We start from the raw sequence: 13,492 nt of genomic DNA on the forward strand, positions 1-13,492 counted from the left end.
CAAATTTGCCTGATCCGCAACCGCAAGACGATTTAGAGTAGATAAAATGAAATTATTGTTGGAAAGGAAACTGATATTGAGTAATGTGCATAGTCGGAATTAGATACCAAAGAAGGATCCTTTTTTATGGACATGGATACAATATGTATATATCATGGCAAGGCTAGTTTAATATAACCACAATGGTGTACCACATCGTTTGGAATCTCATGAACAACCACAATGGTCAAAAGAGTTGTATTCAAGATTGGTAGGTAATTTGGTTGACGGGTGATTCATACAACAATCCAATCTATTTGGTCATGTCTCATATCAAGAATCATGTTTACTGGTGGTCAAGAAGGAACTGATCGTGACTGATAGATCTGGGAACCAATGTGAACAAATAAATGATGGAAACAAGGCTGACGATTATTATAACTCAAAAAGAGAAGAAGAAAATATTAAGGTTCAAAAATGTTTTCGATTTATATTGATTAAAGGTCAAAAGAACTAAATCATGATGAAAATAACGTTAGTTAGAAGAATCACGCATCAAGTAGGATCAAGTCGAGCTCGTTCTCCAATGACTGCCTACACTATCCTCACCAGTCACCAGTAATCCATCAACACCAACTTTTGCTTCTTCTTTGTTAGCAAAAAAAAAAAAAAAAAAAAAAAAAAAAAAAGAGAGAAGNGACGAACAAATTTAATTTTCTAGTAGATTTTAAAAATCCTTGCAGAACAAAATACTTCGAAACAAAATTACGTCGTCGTTTCATTATAGAAAGATTATAAACTATAAACAAATAATAAATTCTACGTCTAATTACTTTGCCAATACATTTCAACATGAACTTTTTTATATCATGTATTATTTGCATAGTTTAATCGAGTAGCTCATTTAATAATCTTAATGTAGTTATAGATTTCTTTTTTTTTTTGTTTCTGTCAACTCATAATAATTATATAACTATTGCTTTTTCATAGGCATCATTTAAGAAAATTAAATTAAATTCGACCGTAACTTATTAAGGTATGGGTGTCATTCTAGACAGAGTGAATAGAAAAAGGATGATGACATTATGTATGAACCAGTCACGTAGACATCACGAGTCTCTTTAGTTACAACGAGCAAAAGCTTTGCCATTAAAGCCATTGCTCTAAATTCTTTTTGTCCTTGTCTCTTCGCCTATGGGTTCCTTATACTCCCCTCTCTCTATCTCTCTCTCTCTCTCTCTCTCTCTCTCTCTCTCTCTCTCTCTCTCTCTCTCTATTTCCCCATACGCCTGTATTCATCGTAAAATTCATACAACAATCCAATCTATTGAATGTACACCGACACTAAATCATTAAAATAAATATGCATTATCTTGTATATGTTTCTCAAAAGAGAAAATCCAAAGTACAAGTGATAACACAACGTTCGATAGCATTAGTAGAAAACACTATAGAACAACTTTTAAAATCAGATGCATGTACAAATACATTTCAGTGAAAGAAGAAAGTATTTCTTGATTTATAGTTTCATGAAGCCATATATTTTTTTAGTCCTCTTTATTCTACATATTGGTGTAATCGCATTGGCACATATATATAGAACTTAGGTGTATATAATACGTTAAAAAAATGTTTGTATTTTGGGTCCACGCGTAAGGGGACGTTGGTATAAATACGGAGGTTATAATGGCCATGCAGGTCCATATGGATCCTGCGACCCTCTCACCAACCTACATAAATCTGACCTTTGATATAAATACGCTTTTGTTTTGCATATGAGCACTTTGAGTAATAAATTACCCAACCGATCTCTTTGACATGTCCTGCATGTAACCCATATACATGTACACTTGTGTACTATCTCTAGAAATCAAAATGACTTTTTTCTTTTAGATATATTTTAGGGTATATATTTGTATATAGTCTTTTTTTTAATAGGGTATATAGATTTTTTTTTTTCTGTTAAAATTTGAAAATGAAATTTCCAATAATAGCCACCAATATTCAAATGTTTACTCAAATCTTTGAAGTGTTTTTGTTTTTATGTTATATGTAAATAAGAGAAACTTAGGAAAAAAGGTTATTTCCCCACAAAAATGTGTTAACACAAATAGTAGAAAACAAAAACACCGTTAATACGATTTACCTCACAAACAAAAAAGGAGTGAGAGTGAGAGAGAGAGAGAGAGAGAAAATGTCAGTAATGATCAATATAGCTGTCAAGTTGGATCTTGTACCCATTGCTAAGGACTTACTTTCAATACGGTACGAAGGAGTTCAAGCATTAACGGTAAAACCTAATATACAAAGGCTTACGAATGAATATGCCTTCGAAATATTCTTAGCACCCCAAAAAAAAAAAATCTATAAATATTTACAAAAAAACTACGATAATAATTCTTTTCAAATCTATAACGCAGCTCCACCATTATTTTTGGTCAGTTTTAATAAGCAATGACTACATACATTTAAAACAAAAATTCACTTTATGCCAGAATGTTGAAAAAATAGAACAATTATTGCCAAAGAAAAATGATTAGACAAATCTCTGATGTACGATCAGTAGTAGTTATATATGCTGTTTTGAACTGAATGGTAAAACTAACTTTAAGGGAAATTGGTGAATTTCTGTAGGATATATATTTTCTCTAACAACTTTTTATCTCCAAAAGTTTTTTAACTAATTTAATATGTAGAGTTTACTCAATATGGAAATTACTTGCTTTCGAAACTCACTCGATTGCGGAAAAATGTGAATCAAATGGAAAAGAAGAAAAAGTTATGATGAACATATGACTCTAAGGATTTGGTGATGTGTAGGATATAGTGAAGGGATTACTATGTTCATTAAAAGGGAAGAAAACCCGGATATAGTGATGTGTAGAATCAAAACTCAACGAGATTTTTTCATGATCTTGACTATTTGGTGACAGAAAAACCATCTTTAAAACCTCAGTGTACCTCTACACTAGCAAACGATGTCGACATCACGTGGAAAGAACGAACAAAGAAGCTTGAACACACAAACATCCAACTGAAAAACTAAGCCGAACACAATGATAATTCTCTCTAGGGTTTTTATTCTTTATGTCTCAGCTTTCTTGCCTTTCAAAGACGTGCCCAACTACTCATTATATAGCCAACACAATTCCCTGATCACATAGGAGAAGATTTTTATATCTCATAAGGAAAAGTAATTTTCCTTTTACACTTTTCCTTTTCCTTGTACAACTCCACTTTCATCAACCAATGAAATAGTAGTTTCCATCTTTAATATCCTCAAACCGTCATTTAATCTTGTCTTCTCAAACCTTCTAGAAATTTCTCACGCAAATAAAACAACAGCAATCTTGTATCACTTCTTGTATCACACACACTACTTCCGCAATCATGTATCACTTCTTGTATCACACAAACACTACTTCAGACAAATCGATACATCTTCAAAAACGATTGATTGCGTCGAGGAATGATGCAAGGGAGAAGAGATGGAAGCTGGTGCGTGTAAGCAGAGAGGAAGAGATTGATTGCTCGATCAACGACACAGAGAGAATGGTTCGTGTAAAGCAAGCAGAGAGAAGAGTGACCGATGATTGATGAAGTCTGGTGCGTGTAAAACAAGCAGAGAGAAAGAGAGATAGTACCGCCTGCTAGTCTTTTGTTTCCGTTTATATAAGATTGGGCCTAGTCGTCTAGATATAGGCTTAAGAATGCAGAAATGTATGGACCTAGTCCATAAATACTAACCAGCTCACCTCTATACCTTCATTCATGGCCGTTTTTAATTATGGAGTTGAAAAACTAATTCTCCAGTTTAGAAGCCAAGGAACACACATGCTTTTCTTCTCTTTCTTTTTGCAGATTTTGAATTTTTTTTATTGATTATAAAATGTAAAATTAGATGCATATCACGGGGAACAAACCACTATTCAAATGTTTATGCTTTGTGAAAATATTTTTTCTAGATGTACCCTATTATCTCTAGAAATCAAAATAATTTTTTCTTCAAAATGAAAAATATTTTTTTTGTTGAATTCTAAAAATTAATTTTTAAGAAAATATATAGTAACCAATATTCAAATGTTTATGCTTTGTGGAACTCAAATCTGTAAGTTTTCTTTATTTAATTAGGTATTTAATTAGGTCTTATATATGTTATATATCTAAATAAAAGAAAATGAGGAAAAAGTGTTATTTCCCCCACCAAATTGCTAAAAACACACCGTTAATACAATTTACGTCATAAGCCAAAAAAAGTGTGAGAGTGATAGAGAGATGTCGGTAATCACTGATCAGTAGCTGTCAAACCACATCACGATCATATGAACATGAAAAGCCGTACAAAATTTGGATCTTTTACCCATTTCTAATGACATATTAGGCTTTAAATACAGTACGAAGGAGTTCTTGCATTAACGGTAAAACCTTATATACAAAGCTAAGAACTACAAGAGATTTCCAAGTGACTTGTCACGCAAGGAACTATATGAAACTAGCAGAGTAGCGTAGAGAAGCTGGTTCCATGAATCAGGAACTCCAGGTAGGCACCAGTGGCTACAATCTTGAAACATTCTGGCTGCAGGAGAACTTCCACGGACATCCACAGGCTGTCTATAAACCGACGGATGACCGTCCGTTCTGTACCAAGTCATCTTCGTTATGTTCATGTAAAACACAGGCGTTTTCATATCAGAGATTACTGATTCGACCACTTTCATCATCCATGGATACGCTCCTGTGTACGTCTCGTTCTGTATCGGTCTTGTTTCTCCATCGCATTGTCCTCCGCTGTTCCATGCCCCTTTTCTGCAGTTAAAAAACTCAGAATCAAAACCAAATTTCTATACCCTAAGTCCCTAACAGAGATTTCTTGGGATGAAAGGAAACTATTCTCAACCTAAAATGTGAAGAGGAGTAACCGACGAAGAAGACTCTTGTTCTAGTACTGTTGATATTGGAATCAACCCAATCAGCCCATGTATGCAGAGCTTTTGTGTAAGCTTCTTTCACTTCTAATCTTTCGTAAACTCGCTTCCCCTCCTGGAAATAACCTTTCCTAAAAATCGAAAAACCTGGTTATCTCAGATATGAATAGAGACAAGTGTAAAGAAGAAAGGTTCAGTTCATAGTTTCATACCCTTCGTATGTTTTCTGGTGAGTCCACCAGTGACCAGTGTTAAATATAACAATGTCTGCGTTTTTGTATATCTTCGTCATCGATCGTTGGATCATATCCAGTCTCAGCGTCTCTCTTCTCTTCCCGTACACATCTAAAGCTTCTGATTCTTGAACGAGGAATGGTGACTTGATGAAGTCAATAGAACAGTCAAAGTCCTAACCCCAAATCAAATAAAAACTTATCACAAACCTAAAACGTTAATTCCAAAAACCAATGTTTATGTTTCTGTGATACACTTACTTTGAACCTGAAACCGTAAAAACCTTCGTTTTGTAGATTACTCTGTTTTCCAGAAACCCTAGAAACTCTGTTTTTGTCTTCTAATGTTGACCTAAGTGAACAAACCAGAGACTCCCACATGTTTCTATTCAATGAATCACCAACGAAAACAACTCTTTTCCCTCTCAGAATCTTCAGCATCTTCTTCCCATCGAATCTAAACAGACGCAAAACAGAAACAATCTCATGAAAACAGAGTCACAAAGAGGGAATAGTAGAAGAATCGTAAAAACAAGAACGCAACCTTGGGATCGAGCATCCATGAGGTTGCCATCGATGACGGAGGAAACCCAAATCAGGTCGACCATTTTTGAAGCAGTTAAACTTATCTTCAACGAAAGGACAATAACCAGGTGAATAAACCGGTTCAGAATCGTCAAAGACCCAAGTCCCATCAAAAATGTCGCAAGAAGTGAGTTCTTTGGTTACGGGATCGATCTTTGACTCGTTATTAACTCGGATTCTTCTGTGAGAAACAGAGGAGAGGAACATAGTCGTGTCTGAAGCAGTTGAAGTGGAAGAAGAAGGGGAAGAGAAGAAGTTAGCTGCTGTGAGAAGACGAGAGGTGAAGCTTGAGACGATGAGTGATGGAGAGAAATCTGAGAGAGATGAAGATGAGAGGAGGAAGAGAGAGAGGAAGAAGAGAGACGTTAGAAAGATCTGTGTGGTTGATGGATGTTTCGTGATGAGGAAGAGATTCTTTGGATCCGCCATTGTTAAACGTCGACGATCTTGTTCTTCGTCTTCTCCTCTCTGTTCTCTTGGAAAAAGGTAACAATTATGATCTGCTCTCTTTGGAGGGGAAAGGGAGATCCAACGGTTGCAATTTTTTTTAATATCTTTTTACTGTGTTTTCGTATTTTATTTTGGACGTGTAATCAATCAGACCTGTATGTATGTGAAATTCTGAAATATAATTTGTAAATTATAAGGACTCTTTAAATAAGTATACAAAGAGATTGGTTTATATCTATTTCTAAATAATCAATATATAGCTATAAGATAATGGCTGAAATAACAAAATAAGAAAGGTTTTAGATAAGCAAGGCAATGGTGAACAAAACAGTCCCAAGGAACAACGACCCAAATCTTGACTTCATCATCTTCTCACTTCCATTTTCTTCTTCATCTTCAATATGCTCCAGAACATTGAAATCACCTGCATGTATACAATACCTAACATTAAGCATTTAAACCAGAATACGAAGTAACCGGTCTAAACCAGATATCAAGAAACCGGTCTTTAGAATCAGATACCTCGTTCGGGTCCGTAGCTGCAACCGGACTTGAGGGTTTCACGGATGTCGTGGATGGTGGCTCTGTTAAAGAATCTGTAGTGGTGAATAATGTCTTCAATGCAATGCAAAGCCAAATGTGTCTCGGAGAAGCATGGTCCTTGGCAGAACTCTTCTGTCCTCCCCAATGGAATATTCAGGTCTCCGGTTAACGTTAGCCTCCATGTTTCTTCACACTCTCTGTATATCTACATGATTTATTTGGAAAGTTTTGTTGAGTTTTAAATTTTTAAACTAAGATCGTGGTTTCTTGTATTGCCAGTAAATGGCTTTTGATTTTTTTATTACGTGTTTCTCATTTAAGCATTCCAAAGCTTTTGCAACTATCTCCGGTGGATCTTCTCCACCACCACCACCGCCTAATCCTCCTCCTCCTCCAAAACCTCCGTTACCACCACCGCCACCTAATCCTCCTCCTCCTCCTCCTCCAAAGCCTCCGTTACCACCGCCGCTGCCTAATCCTCCGACTCCTCCTCCACCAATGCCACTAGCACCCGATCCTCCTCCGCCAAAACATGTCCCTCCGCCGTTAAATCCAGTACCAGAACCTATCCCTCCGCCTCCCACACCTGTCCCACCACCGCCAAATCCTGTTCCGCCACCTCCAACTCCTCCACCTGCACCTCCTGCATCTGATTCGTCTTCGTCACTGTAAGTGTTCCCTGTAAAATTAACATTCTTAAATGAAGTTACCAAAACCTTGCAAAAGAAGTAACATACATGCTTGTGTATAAATGAGCAACAGACCTGGAAAGGAAACTAAGAGGAAGAAAAAAACGACAAGGGTGACTGAGATCCGGAGCTCTCTGATGTATGAAAACGCCATTGTCAAGAGCTCACAAAAATGAGTAAATCCATCTTATATAATTCCAGTTTAGTTGTTTCTGGAAATTGTAAATCTTGTGGTGCAAGTAAGTAGAGTTTAAGTTTCATGTAGAAGGTTAGAAAAAATACATAAGAGAAGTTTGTAGCAGTTGAATACAAAGTCATCACCAACCCGCTCTATGTTTTTTACTTTGCCTATTGTAAACCATTTATTGACTGCCATGAAATCAAATCATATAAGTAAGAAAAGTAAAATCAAACTAAAAGTGATCTCAGGACTCGACACGAAAGAAGATTTTTTTGTTTGTTTACTTTGTTTTATAGCCAAAGAAGGATCTCGAAAACAAAAACTTAAATACATATTTTAAACCTAACAAAAAAACTTAAATACATATTCAAACCAAACCTAAAAGTGATCTCGGATACGAATGAATGCACTTGTAAAATAAATCTCAACTACCACACCAACATCTTCACACCATTCCATGAACCAATAAAGTTGCAGTGAGTCATTTGCGACTTTATGCCCAAAGACCAAAGTTCCAACACCTAATATATATAGACAGAAACAGACAAAAACACATACACAACAAAGTTTAAGGCGTATATGGAAAAACTGTAATAACATATTTCAAGCTTATCAATATGGGACATCGAACTTAACATTTATTTTCATTTATCTTTAGTTTCACCATTTTACAAGGGCTCCTTGTATTTCTTATGTTGGGAGCCACAAGTTACAATAACTTTGGTCCAAATATAAAACAAAGAAAATAAAAACACATATCCAAGAAGCAACCCTTTGGTGCTTCTTTACAAATTTCATACTATTCTTGAGTATTTAAATTTCATAAGAAAATAAACCTATCTCTCTACATAATAATAGAAATAAGAAGAAACACTTCACTTTGTTAAAGATCATGGTTTCCGTATTTGTTGTTTCTTTATATATGTCTCCATCAAAGTTGCGGTTGGACTAAAATAGTATGTTTAAGGTCACCAATGTGCAGCTTATGCTCACCCATTGGGATTCTCCTCTTTCCATACTCATCCACCACACCAAGATGCTTGCAAGCATCAACATTAATTTGAACGGTCTGTTTCCCCCCTGCCGTGACATGAACCTTTTCAAACGTTATCAATTGTTTGTTCACACCCAATCCTTTTATTCCGTTTTTCGGCGGCTCGGCAAAGACAAAGACCGTGTGTGTTCCGTCGAATTCACCGGTGTTCGATACCTCGACATGGACGGGCATTTTCGGAAATGAGTTGCAGTTGGCGTGAGACACTTTGATGGAGTGTGATGAAGAGTTGAAAATGGCATTGGCAGAGTTGAGATTGGAGAGTGAAACTGATAGTTGGGCCAATGGGCTTTTGGCTAAACTATGAGTGAAGGTAGTGTAACTTAAACCGAACCCAAATGGAAATACGACTGGACCTTTGTAGAATCTATAAGTCCTTCCAGGGTAATTTCCAGATGCTCTCATGGCCATTACCGTCATTGGCACCTTAGCCACATAATCTTGTGGATACCATGTCATTGGTAGCTTTCCTCCTATCATAAGATTTAGAAATATTGAATGTTACTAATCAAAGCTAAATATATTCAATTTTGACATTGGTTTTGAAACTAAACTCATTATTAGCTACGTACCAGGATTAGCAGCACCAAAGATGATATTGGCAATGGCAGCTCCACCCGCTTGACCCGGATACCCGGCCCATATGATGGCAGAAACACGTGGATCATTCTTAGCGAAGGTTACATCGATTGGTCCACCACTCATAAGGACCAAAATCACTGGACTTCTGGAAGCTTGAGCCACACGGGTCACTAGGTCTTGTTGGAACCCCGGTAAAAGCAGCCCCGTTCGATCTCGTGTCTCCGCCTCTATAGACTGATCTAATCCCATCACAAGAACCGTTGCGTCGGCTTGACGCGCCGCTGCCTCAGCCGCACCAAATTCTTGGTTTCCTTTGCAAGCCACGCCGGCACAACCAGCTTGGTGAAGTGTCCTCGCGTATCTAGAGATACCCTGCAACGGCGTCGTATAGGAGCACGCTTTCCCTGCATAGTTTCCGATCATAGTCTCGGTGACATCGGAGTTTGGTCCAATCACGGCGACGGTGCGATGGCGCCTAGGGGAGAGTGGAAGAGACCGACCGGAGTTTTTGAGAAGAACAATCCCTTGATGAGCCGCTTCAAGAGCTAAATGTTTATGGGCCGGAGTACAAACGTCTCTTGGCCCTAGATTAGCATACGGTCCAAGATTGCCATCGAACATACCAAGTCTCATCTGGACCGTTAATGTATTAGCAAGTGCTAAATTGATGTCATTCTCCGTTAGCAATCCTTTCTTCACCGCACCTTCCGTGAAAATCGCCAAAAACGGCCCGNTTCTGGAAGCTTGAGCCACACGGGTCACTAGGTCTTGTTGGAACCCCGGTAAAAGCAGCCCCGTTCGATCTCGTGTCTCCGCCTCTATAGACTGATCTAATCCCATCACAAGAACCGTTGCGTCGGCTTGACGCGCCGCTGCCTCAGCCGCACCAAATTCTTGGTTTCCTTTGCAAGCCACGCCGGCACAACCAGCTTGGTGAAGTGTCCTCGCGTATCTAGAGATACCCTGCAACGGCGTCGTATAGGAGCACGCTTTCCCTGCATAGTTTCCGATCATAGTCTCGGTGACATCGGAGTTTGGTCCAATCACGGCGACGGTGCGATGGCGCCTAGGGGAGAGTGGAAGAGACCGACCGGAGTTTTTGAGAAGAACAATCCCTTGATGAGCCGCTTCAAGAGCTAAATGTTTATGGGCCGGAGTACAAACGTCTCTTGGCCCTAGATTAGCATACGGTCCAAGATTGCCATCGAACATACCAAGTCTCATCTGGACCGTTAATGTATTAGCAAGTGCTAAATTGATGTCATTCTCCGTTAGCAATCCTTTCTTCACCGCACCTTCCGTGAAAATCGCCAAAAACGGCCCGCAGTCCAAGTCCAAACCTGAAAACGACACGATGTTTTTTCTCATCAAACTTAACCGGACGGTTCACATGCATGCAATTGAATATAACAACTTACCGGCTTTAATAGAGGCGGCGGCGGCTTCTTCCGGACTGTTGGTGTAATGTTGTTGGTTGAAGAAAACATCAACAGAGTCACAATCTGAGACGATGTACCTATATATACGTATGCATTGATATTATTAGTCTATGAGTTAAATTAATATGAGCTGTTGATTTTGTGTGTGACTTTTAAAACTTACCCATTGAGACGCCATTGACCACGAATAGTGTTCTTTAAGAGATTTTCATCAGCACATGTGGGCTTTCCATTGACTTGGTTGTACGAGCACATAACACTTGCGACCTTTCCTTCGGAGACACATGATTTGAATGGTACATTGTATGTGTCTTCTAAATCTTGTTGGGTGACCTAAATCCATCATAAATTTAATAAGTACCCATCCTTAAGAAAATTTTGAGTGAGCCACCTACCACTTTTGTACGTTAGTAAATGATATAATTAAGATACTAATTCTAAAATTCACTACAAGAAAATTTGCTCAATGCCACAAAACATTTTGTGGCTATAGGTTCGTAGCTCATTTTTTTCGTGATTGTATTAGCTTAAATGGTTGACTTTTATGAAAAAAATGTGTAAAAACACTAGTTCAAGTTTTATTTTATTTGTATAAACTTTATGGATCACAAATTTCTTCTAGGTTTGAGGTCCCAAAATCTTAGGACCAACCATGCAACTATCTCTTAGCTATCTATAATAATAAAAGCATATATACTATTATCTTGAATTATACATATCAATAATGATTTCGTTTAGATGGTTATGCTTTGAGTTATTTATGCATGAGAAACGAATCTTTTTTGTTATATATAATTTAATTTTATTGCATGTATTTGGGATGAACAAGATAAAAGGAAAGGAGCTTGGCCCAAGTTGGTCCACATGAACCAATAAGGGATAAGATTCTCCACCAATATTACTTAAGACTATGCATATGATACATCACTAAGTCACGCTGTCTATTGGCTTAATTAGCTGTTATATATTAGGCAAATGTTTTGTTTGTATCTGACTGTGACATGCATACAAATCTACACATAGTTTACCTATTTGATGATATATTTCGATTGAATCGGATGAAAAAAGTCTTTTGCAAGATTGCGAAGTGACGCATATTCGACGGAACTATAAATAACTAATGCCTCACGATGGAGATATATATTGATTTAAGCTATCTTCTGAATTTAACGAATCTTGTTACGAAAGAAGATAAAAGACGATTGGCCATTATTAACGAGAAAACGCATATTTAGTCACATCCAATTCGTTGCGTGGAGCCATAAATAATAGAAAACGACATAAAGTAGAAATTTCTAATTCGAGAAAGTATATTTAGAAGTTTCAACAAAAAATCTAATCTTTTGTTTTTTTTTTTCTTGAAAAAACGAAAATGAAATTTGAATTTTTTATTAAATGACGAACCACTTAAAATGGAAGAATAATATAGTAGAGACTCACGGGTTCTCTTTTATATTCCCACACAAATTATAAATTAAGATAATGTCTAATATCTAAATTTTAAAGAGTTTTAGCATTTTTCAACCAAACAAAAAGAAGTTAGTAGTCAAAAACTTCAAAACACATAATTAGAGATAAGTAAGTAAGTAGATGTGAATGAGATTTACCTTAGCGTTGAAATGGAAACGGTCGACGCCATTCCAGTTATCAAGATCATAAGCGGTGTAATGTTTGCAACATGCGGCGACTTTAAGGCGGTTACCGGCGGCGGTGCCCTGAAGTCCCCTGACGTAGCTGGCGGCGTATTTTCCGGCAACGATAGGATCTTCACCAGGAGTTTCTTGGCCTCGGCCCCACCGTGGATCCCTCAATATATTCACATTTGGACTCCAATATGTCAGCCCGGCCACACCTCCATTGTACATAGCTCTTGCCTCATCAGACACCACCTTTTATTTTACCATAAATTATGTTAATTCTAATATATATATTGTCCGTATGCCTTTGATTTTGTTGAAAGAAATATATATACTTTATATTTACACCATATGATAAATAAAAGTATTATTTTGATATTCGCTAGCTTGCCCATCATCATATAAGTATTAAATTTGGCAAACAATACATAAACGTATAACATATGTGATGTATACTATACGTATATATATGTATACAGTATATGTATAAATTCAAAAAATATAAATTCTGTTTAACCCATAATATTTCAAAATATGTTTTATATATATACTGGTTTTGGATTTGATGTCTAAAGTAAAATATACCGGTTTTGGACTTTGTCTAATTTTCTGACTTATTCGATAGACTCATGTCGTAGTCAGTAAAGTTCATGTGAATTATAAATTTCCAAGAATAAAAAATATAGAGCGTCCTACTAATCTATCACTAGTGTATGACCTCTAATGATGTCGATGTCGATGACGTTTTTTCACGTAGAGAAATCATAAAATCTTCATTTTTAAAACTATATTTTTTAAACACAAAAATTCTTAATTATCCTCCCCCGTCCGATCTCTTCCCATAGAGACTGGTTGAAAGAAGCTGCCGTGGTGATGACTTGTGGGAAGCTTGTGGCGCCAGGAAAAGCACCACCGAACTTAGCGCCGGGACCATCGTCGGATACGCCGTGAAGGGCCTCGGACCACCACTCATAGCCTCCAATACCGAGGCGTGGCACGGCGGCAGCATTGTTGACGAGGTTGCGTATCTTCTCCTGCAACGTTAGCCTTCCGATCAAATCTTGAACCCTCACGTGGATCGGTACGTTAACCCGACAGAACCGGAGCGTCCGGGTTAACCCGTTTGCCGGGTCGCATGCAAAGAGTGGCCGAAGTGACTCTGACGAGTGAACCAAACATAAGAGGAATACAAGTA

At 37.4% G+C, this 13,492-nt stretch overlaps 3 protein-coding genes across 3 annotated transcripts; all 3 read right to left on the reverse strand.

The window, feature by feature from the left end:
* LOC104725432 (protein trichome birefringence-like 4) lies at window positions 4,425-6,164 on the reverse strand. Its single transcript, XM_010444096.2, has 5 exons — window positions 5,682-6,164; window positions 5,399-5,594; window positions 5,117-5,313; window positions 4,877-5,035; window positions 4,425-4,785 (listed from the first exon to the last, which is right to left on the reverse strand). The coding sequence occupies exons 1-5, from the start codon at window positions 6,149-6,151 to the stop codon at window positions 4,425-4,427; spliced, it is 1,383 nt and encodes a 460-aa protein (XP_010442398.1). The 5' UTR covers window positions 6,152-6,164.
* Window positions 6,333-7,580, reverse strand: LOC104725433 (translation initiation factor IF-2-like). Its single transcript, XM_010444097.2, has 4 exons — window positions 7,480-7,580; window positions 7,021-7,394; window positions 6,695-6,920; window positions 6,333-6,596 (listed from the first exon to the last, which is right to left on the reverse strand). The coding sequence occupies exons 1-4, from the start codon at window positions 7,556-7,558 to the stop codon at window positions 6,472-6,474; spliced, it is 804 nt and encodes a 267-aa protein (XP_010442399.1). The 5' UTR covers window positions 7,559-7,580; the 3' UTR covers window positions 6,333-6,471.
* LOC104725434 (beta-D-xylosidase 1-like) lies at window positions 8,204-13,486 on the reverse strand. Its single transcript, XM_019232860.1, has 6 exons — window positions 13,122-13,486; window positions 12,268-12,549; window positions 10,824-10,993; window positions 10,640-10,737; window positions 9,212-10,561; window positions 8,204-9,112 (listed from the first exon to the last, which is right to left on the reverse strand). The coding sequence occupies exons 2-6, from the start codon at window positions 12,523-12,525 to the stop codon at window positions 8,517-8,519; spliced, it is 2,472 nt and encodes an 823-aa protein (XP_019088405.1). The 5' UTR covers window positions 12,526-12,549; window positions 13,122-13,486; the 3' UTR covers window positions 8,204-8,516.

The sequence above is a fragment of the Camelina sativa genome, chromosome 11 (genome assembly GCF_000633955.1).
Source record: "Camelina sativa cultivar DH55 chromosome 11, Cs, whole genome shotgun sequence".
Taxonomy (NCBI): Eukaryota; Viridiplantae; Streptophyta; class Magnoliopsida; order Brassicales; family Brassicaceae; genus Camelina; species Camelina sativa.